The 15,539-nt window shown below is 51.0% G+C and overlaps 1 protein-coding gene and 1 long non-coding RNA gene across 7 annotated transcripts in view; one reads left to right on the forward strand and one right to left on the reverse strand.

The window, feature by feature from the left end:
• Positions 1-5,772: 5,772 nt before the first annotated feature.
• Positions 5,773-10,762, reverse strand: LOC145540364 (uncharacterized). The gene is made up of 4 exons (XR_014078336.1): positions 10,436-10,762; positions 8,808-9,234; positions 7,002-7,102; positions 5,773-6,531 (listed from the first exon to the last, which is right to left on the reverse strand). It is a non-coding gene; the product is annotated as an uncharacterized LOC145540364 (long non-coding RNA).
• The window catches only part of CAPZB (capping actin protein of muscle Z-line subunit beta), a 136,743-nt gene continuing 130,942 nt past the window's right edge, over positions 9,739-15,539 (forward strand). For 3 of the 6 annotated variants that reach the window (XM_081574900.1, XM_081574898.1, XM_081574899.1), the window contains exon 1: positions 10,872-10,977. In XM_081574900.1, the coding sequence (XP_081431026.1) occupies positions 10,888-10,977 (90 nt within the window). In that variant the 5' untranslated portion in view covers positions 10,872-10,887. Of the gene's footprint in view, positions 9,815-10,871; positions 11,011-15,539 lie in introns of those variants that run through there. The other 3 variants (XM_081574903.1, XM_081574905.1, XM_081574902.1) reach the window with 2 other exon arrangements.

The following is a 15,539-nucleotide window of genomic DNA, read 5'->3' on the forward strand; positions in this document are numbered from 1 at the left end:
GCTTCACAGGACTCTGAAATCCTTTTTATAAAAAATGTTATTTTGGAAAAACAGAGTTTTCTTATTTTAACCAAATTAAATTTATCAATTTATCTTCTTTTTTTAGCTTGCACTTTCTGTATCTTAAAAAACCTTGGTCTATGCAATGTTGTGAAGATTTTCTGTCACATTTTCTTCTAGAAGTTTTATGGTTTTAGTTTTTATGTTTATGTCTGTGATCCATTTTGTGTTAATGTTTATGTGCAGTAAGGGTCAAGATTTACTTCTAGCACCATTTGTTTAAAATGCTGCTATTTCCCCATTGAATTACATTGGCACTGTTGTCAAAATTTTTTTAATTGTTAGGAATTCCCTGGCAGTCCACTGATTAGGACTCAATGCTTTCACTGCTGAGGACAGGGAACTAGGATCCTGCAAGCCTGCAAGCCTCCCAGCATGGCCAAAAAAAAGAAAAAAACTGACTGTATGTATGCAGGTCTATTTTTGGACTAGTCTGTTCCATTGATCTGTGTGTCTATCCTTATGCTAATGCCACACTGTTTTGATTTCTGCAGCTTTATGGTAAGTCTTGAAATCAGATAATATAGGTCCTTTAACTTATTTCTTCCTTTTTCAAGATTCTAAGATCTTTGCATTGCCATATTCATTTTAAAATCAACTTGTTCATTTCTACAAAAACAAAAAAAAAACTTGCTGGGATTTTGAATTGGGTTGCATTGAATCTACGGATTATCTGGGGGAGAATGAACATTGTAACAATATTTTCTTCCAATCCATGAACAGGGTACAACATCTATCTATTTAGATCTTTAATTTCCCTCTGGGCTTCCCTGCTAGCTCAGCTGGTGAAGAACCTACCTGCAATGCGGGAGACCTGGGTTTGATCCCTGGGTTGGGAAGATCCCCTGGAGAAGGGAACGGCTACCCACTCCAGTGTTCTGGCCCGGAGAATTCCATGGACTGTACAGTCCCTGGGGTTACAAAGAGTCGGACACGACCGAGTGGCTTGTCTCTTTCACTTCATTTCCCTCAGTAATGTTTCCTAGTTCTCAGAGGACCCAGGATTTGCAGATCTTTCATTAAATATATCCCTAAGTATTTCGTGTTTTGTGTTATGGCAAATGGTATTTTAAAATATTTTACTCCCAGTTGGTTGTGGCTCTGGTTTTTTGATCTAGCCCAGGAGTCCGCAACCCCCAGGCCATGGACTGGTACTGGTCCCTGGTCCCTTAAGAACCAGGCTGAACAGCGGGAGGTGCGCAGTGGATGAGTGAGCGAAACTTCACCTGTAGCCTCTCCCCATCGCCCCCAGATGGGACCGTCTAGTTGCAGGAAAACAAGCTCAGGGCTCCTACTGATTCTGCATGATGGTGAGCTGTATAATTATTTCATTATATATCACAATATAGTAATAATAGGAATAAAGTACACAATAAATGCAATGCGCTTGAATCATCCTGAAACCATCCATCCACCCGGGTCCACGGAAAAATTGTCTTCCACAAAATTGGTCCCTGGGGCCAAAAAGGTTGGGGACCGCTGATCTAGCCTTTCACTTGACTGGTTTTCAAGTGAAAAAAAGTCTTGCCATTTTTCAGCTCCTACATCAGTTCTGCAGCTGGTTTAGTTTCATTCAGAACATTTTGTGTCTGCTTGGAATGAGAGATGAGTGCCTTGGAAGAGTTGTGCAGGACCCACTTCCCATCTCAATAGTGTTTCCCTGGCTCCGCACTTGATGGGCACCATATTCCAGGTCCGTTCTAACTGTGATGTGAGCCACGGTCCCTGCCTCAGGCAGCCCAGAGAGTAGTAGGGGCGAATTACAAGTGAAATGGTGTCCTAGGAACAGGGTTTCCATGGGAACACAGAGAAGGAGGCCCCCAAACGCAGCTTTCGAGGTGATCGGCAAAGAATACTACACGAAGGAGGAGGTGACCATTCTTCTGGATTTGAAGAGTCAGCCTTAGGTGCATTGTTGAGGCCATCCCAAGCCTGGTGGGTGGCTGGCTGGCCAGCTTAATAAACAAAACATGAATTCTCCAACTACGCATATATCAATAAAAACTCCAACAGCTGGCCCACATGTGGCCCACTTGCTCTAACTCTGAGCAAGACCCCACAGATGGTCAGGATACAAATAGTTCTCCTCTAGCAGAAGGCAGCTGTGAGTTCTCCCAGGTACCTATTAGAAAAGCAAAAACAAAAGCGCCAAGAAGATGATGTCTAATCCTCTGACAGAGCATCCCCATGGTGCTGAAGACTTGGGGGTGTGTTTAAAAGAACTGGAGTGCCAGTGGTCTGTCTACCTCCTCCTGCCCCCTCTACCGCTGCTTCTTCCTGTATACTTTCAAGCTGCTGAGGGCTGGAAAAAGTTGATCTAAGCTGTCTAGCCAAGACTGCCGCCCCTGCAAACCACGTAATGTTCTGTCTTCAAAGGAAATCAGCATTTTGGAGACCTCTAATCAGTACTGCTTAGGATTCCAAAGATAAGAAATTTATGAGACCTAAAAGGGGCCTGTGTTGATCATTTGCATGAGCTTACGCAGAATGCATGCTTGTCGTGACCGTCTGGTCTTTCGTGTTTCTACTCTTCAGCATCCTTTCTTCTTCTTTTGGTGATGGTACACTGGTCCCCCCTCATTACATTGAAACAGTCCCCCCCCCCATTATGGGGTCCCTGTCCTGCCAGCCCCAGGGATGGGCTCATGACTGAGGCCTGCTAGTAGCTCGGCCATTGGTGTGGATGAGATTGTCTAAGGAGAAGCTGCAAGGTCAGAGGAGGCGAGAACCCCGTCACTTAGAGGGTAGAGAGAATGAGTCTGCAGAGAACAGTGAAGGAGCAGTCAGAGAGGTGGGACTGAGACCAGGAGAGGTATCTGATGTCAGGGAAGCCTGTGGACCAGAGTGCTTCAAGAAGAAAGAAGTGGGAATTCCCTGGTGGCCCAGTCGTTGGGACTCTGTGCCTTCACCACCAGGTCATGGGTTCAATCCCTGGTTAGGGAACTAAGATCTTGCAAGCTGTGTGGTGTGGCAAAAAGAAAAAAAAGAGGAAGCAGTGATTGACCAGTTCAGGTCAGTTCAGTTCAATCACTCAGTTGTGTCAGACTCTCTGTGACCCCATGGACTGCACGCCAGGCTTCCCTGTCCATCACCAACTCCCGGAGCTTGCTCAAACTCATGTCCATTGAGTCGGTGATGCCATCCAACCATCTCATCCTCTGTCATCCCCTTCTCCTCTCGCCTTCAGTCTTTCCCAGCACCAGGGTCTTTTCCAATGAGTCAGTTCTTCGCATTGGGTGGCTGAAGTATTGGAGTTCCAGCTTCAGCACCAGTTCTTCCAATGCATATTCAGGACTGATTTCCTTTAGGATGGACTAGTTGGATCTCCTTGCAGTCCAAGGGTCTCTCAAGAGTCTTCTCCAACACCACAATTTCAAAGTATCAGTTCTTTGGCGCTCAGCTTTCTTTATAGCCCAACTCTCACATCCATACATGACTACTGGAAAAACCATAGCTTTGACTAGACGGACCTTTGTTGGCAAAGTGATGTCTCTGCTTTTTAATATGCTGTCTAGGTTGGTCATAGCTTTTCTTCCTTAAAAAGGAGCAAGCGTCTTTTAATTTTTTAAATGAGTGACCAATAATGTCAATTATTACTGGGGAGTCCAAGGAGCTGAGGATTGAAACACATCCGTGTGCGCTTTGACAAGGAGGTACGGGTGACCTGAGGGTCATTTCTGTGCAGGAGTGATGGACTAGAGGGGAAGGTAGGAGACAGGACATACTGACAACTCTGTAGCTGAGAAAGACAGGAGACAGGGTGGTGGGCTAGAGGAATCCATGTAGGCTTTTTCTCTTTTTTTTTTTAACATATGAGACATTAAGGCATGTTTAAAACCACAGTAATTATCTAGTTGAGAGGGAATCATTCAACAACCTGGGGAGGGCTTCCCTGTTGGCGCAGTGGTAAAAATAATCCGCCTGCCAATGCAGGAGACACAGGTTGAATCCTTGATCCTGGAAAATACCACAGGCCAAGGAGCGACTAAGCCCGTGAGCCACAACTGCTGTGCTCTAGAGCCTGGGGCCACAGCTACTGAAACCCACGTGCCCTAGAGCCTGCACGTGGCAACAAGAGAAGCCTGTGACCACAATGAGGAGTAGCCCCCAAACACCGCAGTTAGAGCAAAGCCTGTGCAGCAACGAAGGCCCAGCGCAGCCGTAACTAATAAATAGATAAGTTTTTCAATTTTCTAGAATTTTAACTTAAAGATAGAAAAAAAAAAACTATCTGGGGGGAGATGGGATAACTGAGGTTCTTAAAAAAAGAGACTCCCCCAAGCAGGAATCTTTTTTTCTACATTTCTCAAATTTACTTGAAGGGCTCCCCCTCCACCCCCACTTCACGCAGAGTTTAGTGCTCTGCAGGGAGCATTGTTGTTCAAATTAGATCCAGCGCATAGCCCTAAACTCGGGCTATACTTTGGCTTCAGCCAATCAGGCTCCTGTCCTCAGGAGCTGGGGATGGGCTCCATTTCACCCAAACTAAATGTCTGAAGTTAAGGAAGGGTTGAGTGGTAGACGAGACCAACCACTAAGTCAGCCAAGTGACGGGGAAGATGGAAATGCCAGGTGGCACTGCTTCCCACCCGGGGCTCTTGGTGACAGAGATCCTGGAACTGCATCCCACTGAACCCTTAATATATGGAGTTAGGATGTTCAAGGGATATGGTGCAAACCCCTCGTCTGCAGAATGCAGTGTAGCGAGGGCTTAAAAGCTGGCTAATTCTAGGGTTCTCTCATATATCAAAAGACACAGTAAAACATCTATAACCACTTCTAGTACTGAGAAGATCCTCAACTCAGGAAGCAGGCTCTAGCCTGTTAAAATCAGAGGTGATTTTAAACAAGTCTCAGCTCTTGCAACAACTGTGCATTTATTAACCCAACAGTTCCAGCTGTGGAGACTTAATTGAAGGAAGAAAGAAACCATGTTGGGCAAACTTCTGGGTAATGCCCTTTTTATGCGTCTTATGTTGTTTGTTGTTTGCTCAGCTGATCAATCATGTCCAACTCTTTGCAGCCCCATGGACTGTAGTCTGCCAGGTTCCTCTGCCCATGGAATTTTCCAGGCAAGAATACTGGAGTGGGTTGCCATTTCCTCCTCCAGGGGATCTTCCTGACCCAGGGATTAAACCCATTTCTCCTGTAAGTTTCCTATATTACAGGTAGATTCTTTACCACTAAGCCACTGGGAAAGCCCCATATGTGTATATATATCTATCTGTACATGTATAGATATATGTATATATGTAGATAGATATAAAACTGAATCACTTTGCTGTATACCTGAAACTAACACAACACTGTAAATCAACTAGATGTCAATAAAATAAAACAAACAAACAAAAATATTTGGGGAAAAAAGGCAAAAGGAACTAGAACTATATTCAATAACCTGTGATAAACCATAATGGAAAAGAATATGAAAAAGGGTGTGTGTGTGTGTGCGTGCGTGTGTGTGCATGCACGTGTGTGCGTGTGCATGCCTGTGTGTGCGCGCGCATGTGCGTGTGTGCGCACACACGTATATAAATATATATACGTACATACGAGTCACTTTGCAGTAGAGCAATAATTAACACGACACCGTGAAGCAACTGTACTTAAATGAATGTTTTTAAAAAGCACTCGGAACCATATTCAATATCTTGAATCGAAGAATTGAAAAAAAATATATATATATGTATGTATAAATAAATCACTTTGCTGTTCACCTGAAACTAAAAATATATTTTGTTGTTGTTGTTTTGTTTTTGACCATGTTGCATGGCTTCTGGTATCTTAGTTCCCTGACTAGGGATTGAACTCAAACCCCTTGCAGTAGATGTGTAGAATCCTAGCTTCCGAGCCACCAGAAAATTTCCCTAATACAATACTGTAAATCAGCTGTTGTTGTCTGCAGCACGCCGAGCTTCCTTGTCCTTTGCCATCTCCCAGGGTATGCTCGGACTCATGTCCATGGAGTCGGTGATGCCATCCAACCATCTCATCCTCTGTTGTCCCCTTCTCCTCCTGTCCTCAATCTTTCCCAGCATCAGAGTCTTTCCAATGAGTCGGTTCTTCCCATCAGGTGGCCAAAGAACTGGAGCTTCAGGTTCAGCATCAGTCCTTCTAATGATATTCAGGGTTGATTTCCTTTAGGAGTGGCTGGGTTGATCTCCTTGCAGTCCAAGGGACTCTCAAGAGTCTTCTCCAGCACCACCATTCAAAAGCATCAATTTTTCGGTGCTCAGCCTTTTTTATGGTCCAAATGTCACATCTGTACATGACTACTGGAAAAACCATAGCTTTGACTATATGGACCTTTGTTAGCAAAGTTATGTCTCTGCTTTTTAATGCGCTGTCTAGCTTTGCCATAGTTTTTCTTCCAAGGAGCAACTTCAATTTAAAATTCAGGGAAGGAAGAGAACATGGGGAAGATGCAGAAATGTTGGTAGAGGAGAAGGTTTCTGTCTAACTCCATCATGTCTGTGAAGTAAGAGACCAGTTCATCTGCTTAGAGTGAAAGATGAGAAAGGGACAGAGGAAGAAGACTGAAAAATCATCCTCGTAGAGTGTGGGAACTGAATACAGCAGGAAAATATAGTAGAAGGCTAGACAGGTCTGAGGGCTCATTTGAAACTAGTGGACATCAACTTAAAATGACGCCTGTCACTTTTAATTTTCCATCAATGTTCAGATATTCTGATGCAGGCAGAGAGTAGGGGAAGAGCTGAGTTTAACCAGGATTGGCCAAGAAGAAAAGAGGCGGGTAAAGGAGCCGTGGCAGGTGGAAGAATATGACACGAGACTGGGCTTTTGAAAGAGGAAAGAAGAAACAGTACTAAAAGTAATGATGGAATTTGCCTCCTACCCACAGCCCCTCAAAAGTAGCTGTTTAATGCCACATCCCCCCATGTTTGTAGCAACAGATGACTGGTTAAGGGGTGGGATCTGACCTGTGGGCAGCCAGTCCATGGAGCTGGTCAGTGACCTGCCCAACGAGCTGTCATCATTAAAAGATGAGATGAGTTGACTGGATTCTGTCTTAGGAGCTAAGCTATGAAACACAAAAGAATCTGTCAGTTAATAGGACAAGCTGATGCAGAGAATAAAGGAGGGACAAAGGTCACCAGGATGATCCCCATGCAGGCTGAAATGTTGAGGAATAGGGCTATAGGCAAACTGAGGATGCCAGACAGTCAAGAATGCAGCAGATTCGTCAAAAGCAGCAGAAATGGGGCCATGTGAGAGGGATGGATTAGCCTGTCCCTGAGTTCTGGGTTGGTTTCCAGGCCCTCTTATTATGAATGAACTTAACTTTCAAAGGTGTTTGAGCAGGAGAGTGGTGTGATCAGACCTGGAGTCATGAGTGTAGGCTCACTCACTTCTCTCTATGTTCACCTCCTAAGTGAGCTCACCTAGGTGTCTTATGCATTTAAGTACCTCAAAATATCATTTATTAGCTGACAGTTCTCATCAATTTATCACCAACTCCAAACTTTCGTATCCGACTACTTGACATCTCTATTTAAATCTCTGAAAGACAAATCAAACATAACTTGCCCCAAACTGATTCTTACTAGCCAACTCCTCAAAAAAAAAAAAAAAGAAAGAAAACCAAAACACCCAGACTTCTGCTCCACCCCCCACAACCTTCCACAGATCAATAAATGGCAAATCCTTCTGGTGCTGATCAAGCTGAAAATCTTAGCATCATCCTAACTCCTTTCTTCTCATGCCCAGAGTTGCATCTCTCTGCTGTGTGACCTAGGGTTTATCTCCCCAGGCCTCTGTTATGAGGATTAAATGAGTTATTATTTGTAGAGTGCATGAGAGCGCCCATCATACAGGAAGTCCCATATAAGTGCTTTTGAAATAAATAACAAATGCCTTTCATACAGAAAGGGCTTTCCAACAGCCCTAGTCCCCCTACAGTCCATTCAGAACACAGCAGTCTCCAGATCCCTTGAAAGGCCAGGCCAGATCCTGTCCCTGCCCTGCACCTCTCTGACCTCACTCAGCTCCTGCCTCTCTCCCCGTGTCCAATCTGAGCCATCCATCTCCACCTCCTTGTGCCACAAACACACAAGGGACTGTCCTCATTTGGTCTTCGCCCTTGCTGTTCCTTGTACCTCCCTCTGATCAAATGGTAGGCCTTCCAGAAATCCAAAAAAGAAGGGATATAAGTATACGTATAGCTGATTCACTTTGCTGTACAGTATATACTAATACAACATTGTAAAGCAACCATGAAGTGTTAGTCGCTCAGTCTTGTCTGACTCTTTGTGACCCCATGGACTGTAGCCCATCTCTGTCCATGGGATTCTCCAGGCAAGAATACTGGTGTGTAGCCATTCCCTTCTCCAAGGGAATTTTCCTGACCCAGGGATGGAACCCAGGTCTTCTGCAGTAAAAATTAGTTTTTAAAAAAAGTTAGGCCTTCCTTGGCCCCACTTTTGCTAATCTGCTGCTGGTTCCCTCACTCTGATTTTCCTCCACATCTCCATTTTTACTTAGTACTTAATTGTCTCCCCTCCCTTGTTTAAACTGCAACAGGAAGGGTCTTGTCCATTGTTCTATCCTTAAGAGCCTAGAGCAGGGCTTGGTACACAATAGATGCTCAATAAATACCAAGGGAAAATTCCTAAACACCACGCCCTTGTCTGAATCCTTGTCTGACTACAGGTCTGAGTCATTCTTGGGGGACTTATCTGTGTCACTTTCAATGCCAGTGGTAGTTTTTACTTGACTGTGAGCTATACCTGAGGACGGGGCGGGTTGTCACGGCCTGGCTGGTGGTACCCATTCCTGTCATTTGTACAACGTTTTGTAGTTTACAATCCCCTCACCAGTGGCCTGATTTGCATCTTACAAAAGAGAGGGAGAGAGCAAGCTAGGGAAGACAGTTATTACTAGCAGGGGTAGCGTCCCAGGCCTCCTGACTTCTAGATCAAGCGTAAATACTTGTTGAGTGAAGAGAAAAGAAAATTTGAGTCCCCGTGAGGAATGAGGCAGCCCCCTCTGGGCAAATGGGCGGGCGCTCCTCTTAACATGTGACGTTTCTCGTGCCGGGTTTTCTCATTTCTGCCTGGGTGGTGCTGACAGCATCCTCGGAGCAGCGGAGAGATCGTTATGTCCCGTTCACCCCTGCGATCTTCGGGGCCGCACCCCAGGCTCGGCGTGTGCTGGCTGCTCAGAGAGGAACGTGGCCCGAGGCCCCGTTTTCGCAGCGACTGGCTGCAGGTCCCACACGCAGCAAAAAGCGGCAGCGCGGGGGTTGCACTCGGGGATCGCGCGCCCCGCTGGGTCCCCGGGCCGGGCCTGCCCCGCGGGCCGCACCAGTTGCGGGCGCGCCGCAGGGACGAGCGCGTGCAGCAGGGTGGGGGTGGCGGCTGACCGCTCCGGGTCCCAGCGCCTTCCGCATCCCCGCCCGCAGGCCCCGCCCTCCGCAGGGCCCGCCCCTCCATAGGCCCCGCCCATCGCTTCCGGGTTCGGGGCCCCGCCCCCCCGCGCCGCGCTCCATACTTGGCGATCGCCGAGGCCTTGCGCGCTCATTGGCCGAGAGCCGGCGGCGTGGGGGGCGGGCCCGGGCCGGGCCGGGGCGGGGAAGGAAGGAAGGCGGCGGCGGCGGCGGCTCGGCGCGGGGGGAGGGGGCGCTGACCCGGATGTTCACTCTCGGACACCCGGGGAAGTGGAAGCGCCGGGCCCTGCTGCGGGGGGGAGAGCCACAGACGCCGGGACCGGGAGCGCCGCCGCCGCCGCCGCCATGGTAAAGGCCCGAGGGCCCCTGCCCCGGGGCTCCGCCGGGGCCCGGACCCCTCCCGCCGCCCGGCCCGGCCCGCGGAGGGTGGGCTCCCCGGGTGGGGGAGGGGCGCGCCCGGAGCCCGGGGGGACCCCCAGCCGCCAGCCCGCTCGGGAGGGGGCCCGGCTGGGGGCGACCCCGGCCCCCGCCCCTGGTTCCAGCAGGACTCCACGTCCGAGTCCAGGCTGCGCTCCCCCGTAGCCCGGCCCAGACCCTCCTGGACCCGTGGTCCCGGCCGGGCACCCCCTTCGGAGCCCCAGGCGTGGTCCCTCTTCCCCCTGGCCCGGCCCGGCCTGGGCCCCCATCCCCTGCTCCTCCGGCCCAGGCTGGGCCGTCGCTTCTTCCTCCTCCGGCCCAGGCTAGGCCTCTGTCCCCCCGTCCCCCCTTCTCCGTGGCCCCTGTCCGGACCTCCCACTCCCCCCTTCTCCATGGCTTCAGCCCACATTTGCTCCCCTCCGCTCCGCGGCCTCAGCCTGGATCGCCTCGTCCCTCCGCGGTCTCAAGTCTGGACCGCACTCCTGCGCCCTGGGCCCCCGCCCGGACGTCACCCGCTCCGTGCCCGCCGTCCCCCTTCCCCGGACTTCTCACCGCTCGGCCTGCGTCAGCCCCGCTCTGTCCTGGGCTGGGCCCCCCGGGGGCCTAGCTGCCCGCCCTGCCCCCGACCCAGGTGGTCCCCTCACCCCCGCCCGGGGCGCGCCCTCCTTGCCGCCCGTGGGAAAAGAGAGGCGCTCCCCGGCCCGGGCGGGGACGCGAAGCCGGGGGTGCGCGGTGCTCCTGCTGGTAGCTAGCGGGCGAGGGCAGGGCGGGCATCCGTGTGCCCTGCCCGCGGGCCCTCCCCCGCGACCGCCGCCTGGGCGCCGGGGGGCGCGGGGCTGGCGGAGCGCTCGGCCGGGGTCCGCAGGGCGCCCGGGGTGTGCGCGCGAGCCGAGGGGTGAGGGCGGGGGAGCCGCGGGCCGGGGATGAGCGCACAATCGCCCTTGTGAGGCCGCCGCCTTTGGGGGGCCCCCCGGGCTCCGAGGCCAGCAGACGGCCCGGACACGATGCACCCCTGCAGACGCAGCCTCCCTTTCCCCCTCAACTGTCAACTCGTGAAGGTTGGAACTGCAGATTATGGAGGTGCCTCGGACCAGGTGAGCCGCCGCTGGCTCCGCTCTGCTGTTTTGGTAACGAAGGCAGCTCCTCTGGGAGCTCTGACTGGCCCGAGGTTTCACCTAGGCGCCCCCATCGGCCAGCCCACCCTGCCTCCACTTTTGGAACCTTCTTGCCGGGCAGGCCCAGCACCCAGGTTGGAAGGGCCAGAGGGCTTCTGCCTCAAGTGGCTAAGGAACCTTGGGCTAAGGAACCTTGGGCGAAGGGACTGAGGGTTCAGGCCAGGGGCAGGCAGGTGTTTGCATGTGGACTTTGGGCCCCAAAGGGTTTTGAGGCTCTCAGTTCCTTGTTTAGGAAGAGATGTTGCTGCTGAACTAGGGTGACTAATTCAGAGCAGCTCGATTTTTTCTTAATGCCTTCCTGTATGGTGATGATGAAAAACGCGGCCCTGGTGATTGGACTTCTCCGATAGCATCGGTGGAGAACTGACTGCAGGGCAGGTGGCCCAGCGCCAGGCCTGGGTGGGGAAGGACTTCTCCAGGACAGTTTTGGGTGAGGACTTGGAGTGAGGTTTTGTACATTTGTTGTTAGGGCAGAAGCGGGGAGGAGGGTTGAGGTGACCAGTGACCTGCTCACGGCAGCATCTCTGGCTGTGTGGGGGTAGGGTGCAGTGGGGAGCATGTTGCCTTGGCCTGTGCCCCAGAGGTGATGGAAGGATGCCTGTAATGACCCAGAAGGGACCGGATGATACTTGAGGCTTCTGAGTGTGTCCTGTATTTGGGTCTTACTTGGATAATCTGAAAGGATCATGGAAGGAGTGGTGGGAAAAGGCTTAGGTTTCTGGAGGGGTGGGTGGGGCTACTAGGTGCCAGGCCCTTAACCCACACAGGGCCTTGTGAGGCAGTTGCTGTCCCCATTTTACAGGCGAAGAAGCTGAGGTTCAGACGGTGGAATAACTTAACTATAGATGCTGACAGAAGGCTCTAACTGCATCCTTCCCATTGTCCCAGGCTGCTTGTGTGTTGAGGGTGTGAAGGACAGTGTTTAGAATACAGTGAGGATGGTCACTCAGAGATGGGGAAGGGGTAGCAGCACTTACTGGCTACTGATCCTGGTTGTTTGCACGGGGATGTCATTTCACAGTGAAACGATAATGTGGTGATGCAGCCTTATTTGACGTGAACTCTCTCAGGGCAGGGAGTTTTGTCTTTTGTTTTGCCTGTCTGTATCCCTGGGGCCTAGAACAGTACCTGGCACTGAAGGAAATAGCTTGGAGTGTTCCCTTTTGGGGCGTGTCTTGAACTTAGCCATTTAGATTTCATACTCAGGGTCTTAATAACTTGTTCTTAGTATCCCCCTAGGCTTGTAAGTAATTTCTAATAAATTTCTAATAAATCAACATAGACTAGTTGGGATAGGACAGAAATGGTGGTATAGGGTTGCATGATAGGTAAATGAATTAAGACCACTGTGTTTTTTATTTTCAGTAGGTTTGTTGGTAGAGAAACCAGCTAGTTCTCAGTTATCTAACTCAGAAGGAAATAGCAGTTTGAGAATCTAAAATACTTTGGACTTTGGGGAAAATGCCGTGATTTTTGTTGGCATCAGTTACAAATACATAGACACATAAAATTTCTTTGCATTCTCTTAGCAGGTAATAATCTCACTTTTGTAAGTGCTTTATAGTTTCAGAGCAGTTTTCCTTGCCCAGCTCTAACTTCTAATGTAGGAATTATTATTAATTTAGAGTTATGATTCTGGTGCTAGGTGGTGGGGCTGCCCCATGCAGAGATGGGCCGGGCCCCCTCGGGAGCTGTCCCTCCAGCTCCCACATGGTTTGGCCTGACAGGAGAGGATAGGAGAAGCCTGTTATATTGTGACAAGGTGAAACACTACTGTCCGGGTCTTGGCTGGTCTCCTGGTGTAGGTGAGACACATAGCCCAGACCCCACGTGTATATACAGCCTTGTTCATTTCAACCCAACTGGCTGTTCTTTGGTGGAATCCTTCAAAAAAGTAGCCCACGATTGATCAGTTGGCTTGAGGTTAAGGAGATGCTAAATCATCTGATTGAAAGCAGATATTCCTGTTTATAACCCGGAAGTCCTATTCTCTGTTCCTTGGGGGAGGGGAGGGGACGGATGACTGACCGCACAGGGAAATGGTGGCTGGGCAGGTCCTTTGAGCATTGAGGCTCTTGCTTCTTAGGGAGACGCCGTCAAGCAGAGAGTGGGGTGTGAGCGGGCGCTGGGAGCTAATAGGTCAGGTTAATACACTGTACACAGCATGTGTATGAGGGGCTTTCTCTGTGCTGTTCTGTGTGCTGGGGACAAGATTGTACAGTGAACAAGACAGACGGGGGTCCGTGCCCTCACAGCTTGCATTACTTGGCTGGGAGGCGTGTCACTCTTACCTGAAGTTTAAGGAAGCAGAGCCTTGTTTAATATAGCTGCGGACACTTGCATGAGATGATGTGGGAGACTTAAGGGAAAGTTGGAGCTTGTGCCAGGCTTCAGCCCTGGCCTTGGGGTGTGTGCACCCGCCCTTGAGGCAGCACGGCACCCACAGACCGGAAGCTCTCCCAGCAGGAAGGGAACCTTGTGCCATGGAAGTCCAGCCGTTCTCTTCTGGGTAGCGACCGCTGATTGAGGATCTGCCGTCATCCAGGAACCAGACTTAGGTCTTGCCTCATATCAGGATGGATGCTGGAGAGGTTGAGGGACTGGTGTGAGTGGTGGGTCTGGGACTCAGGTATGGGTCCACCCATCCCCTGTGCTGAAGATTCACTCGGTTCCTAAGAAACGGCGAGCAGCAGGGACCCTAGTACAGACTCTGGTCCCATTTCTCCTTGTGGTGGGGCATGGATGTCCAAAGTGTGCAAGATCACCCACATTAAGACCAGCGAGGGACTTGGATAGTAGTTCAGTGGCTAAGACTCCACACTCCCAACGCAGGGGGCCTGGGTTCCATCCCTGGTCAGAGAGGTAGAGCCCACATGCTGCAGCTAAGAGATCGTGAAGTGAAGGTCACTCAGTCGTATCAGACTCTTGGCGTCCATGGACTTCTCCAGGCCAGAATGCTGGAGTGGGTAGCCTATCCCTTCTTCAGCAGATCTTCCCCACCCAGGGATCGAACCCAGGTCTCCCGCACTGTAGGCGGATCCTTTCCCAGCTGAGCCACAGGCCACAACTAAGGATCCTGCATGCTGCAGCGAAGATTCAAGATCCCAAGAGCTGCAGCTAGGATCCTGGTGCAGCCAAATTAAAAAAGAAGAGATCAGCGAGAGCCATGCCATTTCTGAATCTAGGCTTTTAGAGATCCTCCCTCTGGAGTGAGGAGGTGCAGGCTTGCCCACCGCGGGAGCTCTGGCCCACTTGCAGCAGCCCCACCAGGAAGGTCCAGCCTCAGGAGGGAGGCAGCATTGAGTGCAAAAAGTTAAGACTTAGGAGCCAGACGGCCTTGGGATAACGGTACCTCCCTGTAAGGCTTCTATGAGGATTAAATGAGATGATACTCTTCAAGTGCTTTGAACAGCATCCAGCACATAGTTAATATGCATCGTGAATATTGCTGTCACCATTTAACAGATGAGCATCAAAGGGGTGAGCAGTTAGTCTGTCCGTAGCTACTAAGTGGAGGAACCAAGTTTTCTGATTTCTGAGGTAGACCTCTTTCCTGCACTCCTTACAGCCTGGTGAAGGCAGATATGAAGTTTGTTTGGCTTTGGGCTGTGTCTTAAACAAAGCACGTCGCTGGCAGGGCCTGAGGCTCTGCTCCACTGCAGAGGACCAGGCGCCCTGTGCTCCAGATGCCACGTGTTGCTGTGGCCTGATGCTGTGTCTTAGGCTCTGGATACTTGGTCTGTGCCCAGTGGAGCCCCCCGTGAATGGAGTCCTTGCCCTCTGCCACACTTGTGAGCCTGTGAGCTCCTCGAGGGCATACACCTTGTCTGTTTGGTTCCCACCAACCACCCACACCTCGCACGGCCTCGTGGCACTTGGTGAGCACCTCATAGATGCAGAATGAAAGAGTGGTGGGTGCTGAGAGGGGACTGCTCCCCAGGACATGGGCTCGGGTTCAGCAGATGGGTGAGGAGTCCTGTGTCTGCAATTCAGTATGTGACCAAAGTGAGGATCCTACTCTTCCTCGACAGGCAGAGCGAGGGTGGCATTTTTTGGGATCCGGGGAGAAAGAGGTAAACATTGTGATGTGCTTCACCCAGTGCTTGGGCACAGCGCGTGGTCGCTGTGCTTATCGTTTGCCTTGCCCTGTGCCCTCCACAGTAAGGACACGAGTCGCCCTGATCCGCACGCTCGGGTCCAGTATGGGAGGCCAGGTGCATCCAGAAAGCTAAGTGCACCAGGAAGGAAGTAGGAGGAGAGACTCAGCAGGTCACATGTCGGCCCATCCCTGCAGGCTTGCCTCGCGGTCCACTGCCTGCTCCATACCCTGCTGACCACCCCAGGCAGCCTTGGCGGGGACGGTGTGGGGGTAAAGCCCGGAGAGACCGTGACCAGGCGGAGAGGATGGGGTGGGGTGCAGGGGCCTGGGACAAGAGCAGAGGTCAGGGTGACGGTCACCTAGCGAGTTTGGGGGCCAACTG

The sequence above is a fragment of the Giraffa tippelskirchi genome, chromosome 3, assembly GCF_054371585.1.
Source record: "Giraffa tippelskirchi isolate mGirTip1 chromosome 3, T2T-mGirTip1v1.2.pri, whole genome shotgun sequence".
NCBI classification, from domain to species: Eukaryota; Metazoa; Chordata; class Mammalia; order Artiodactyla; family Giraffidae; genus Giraffa; species Giraffa tippelskirchi.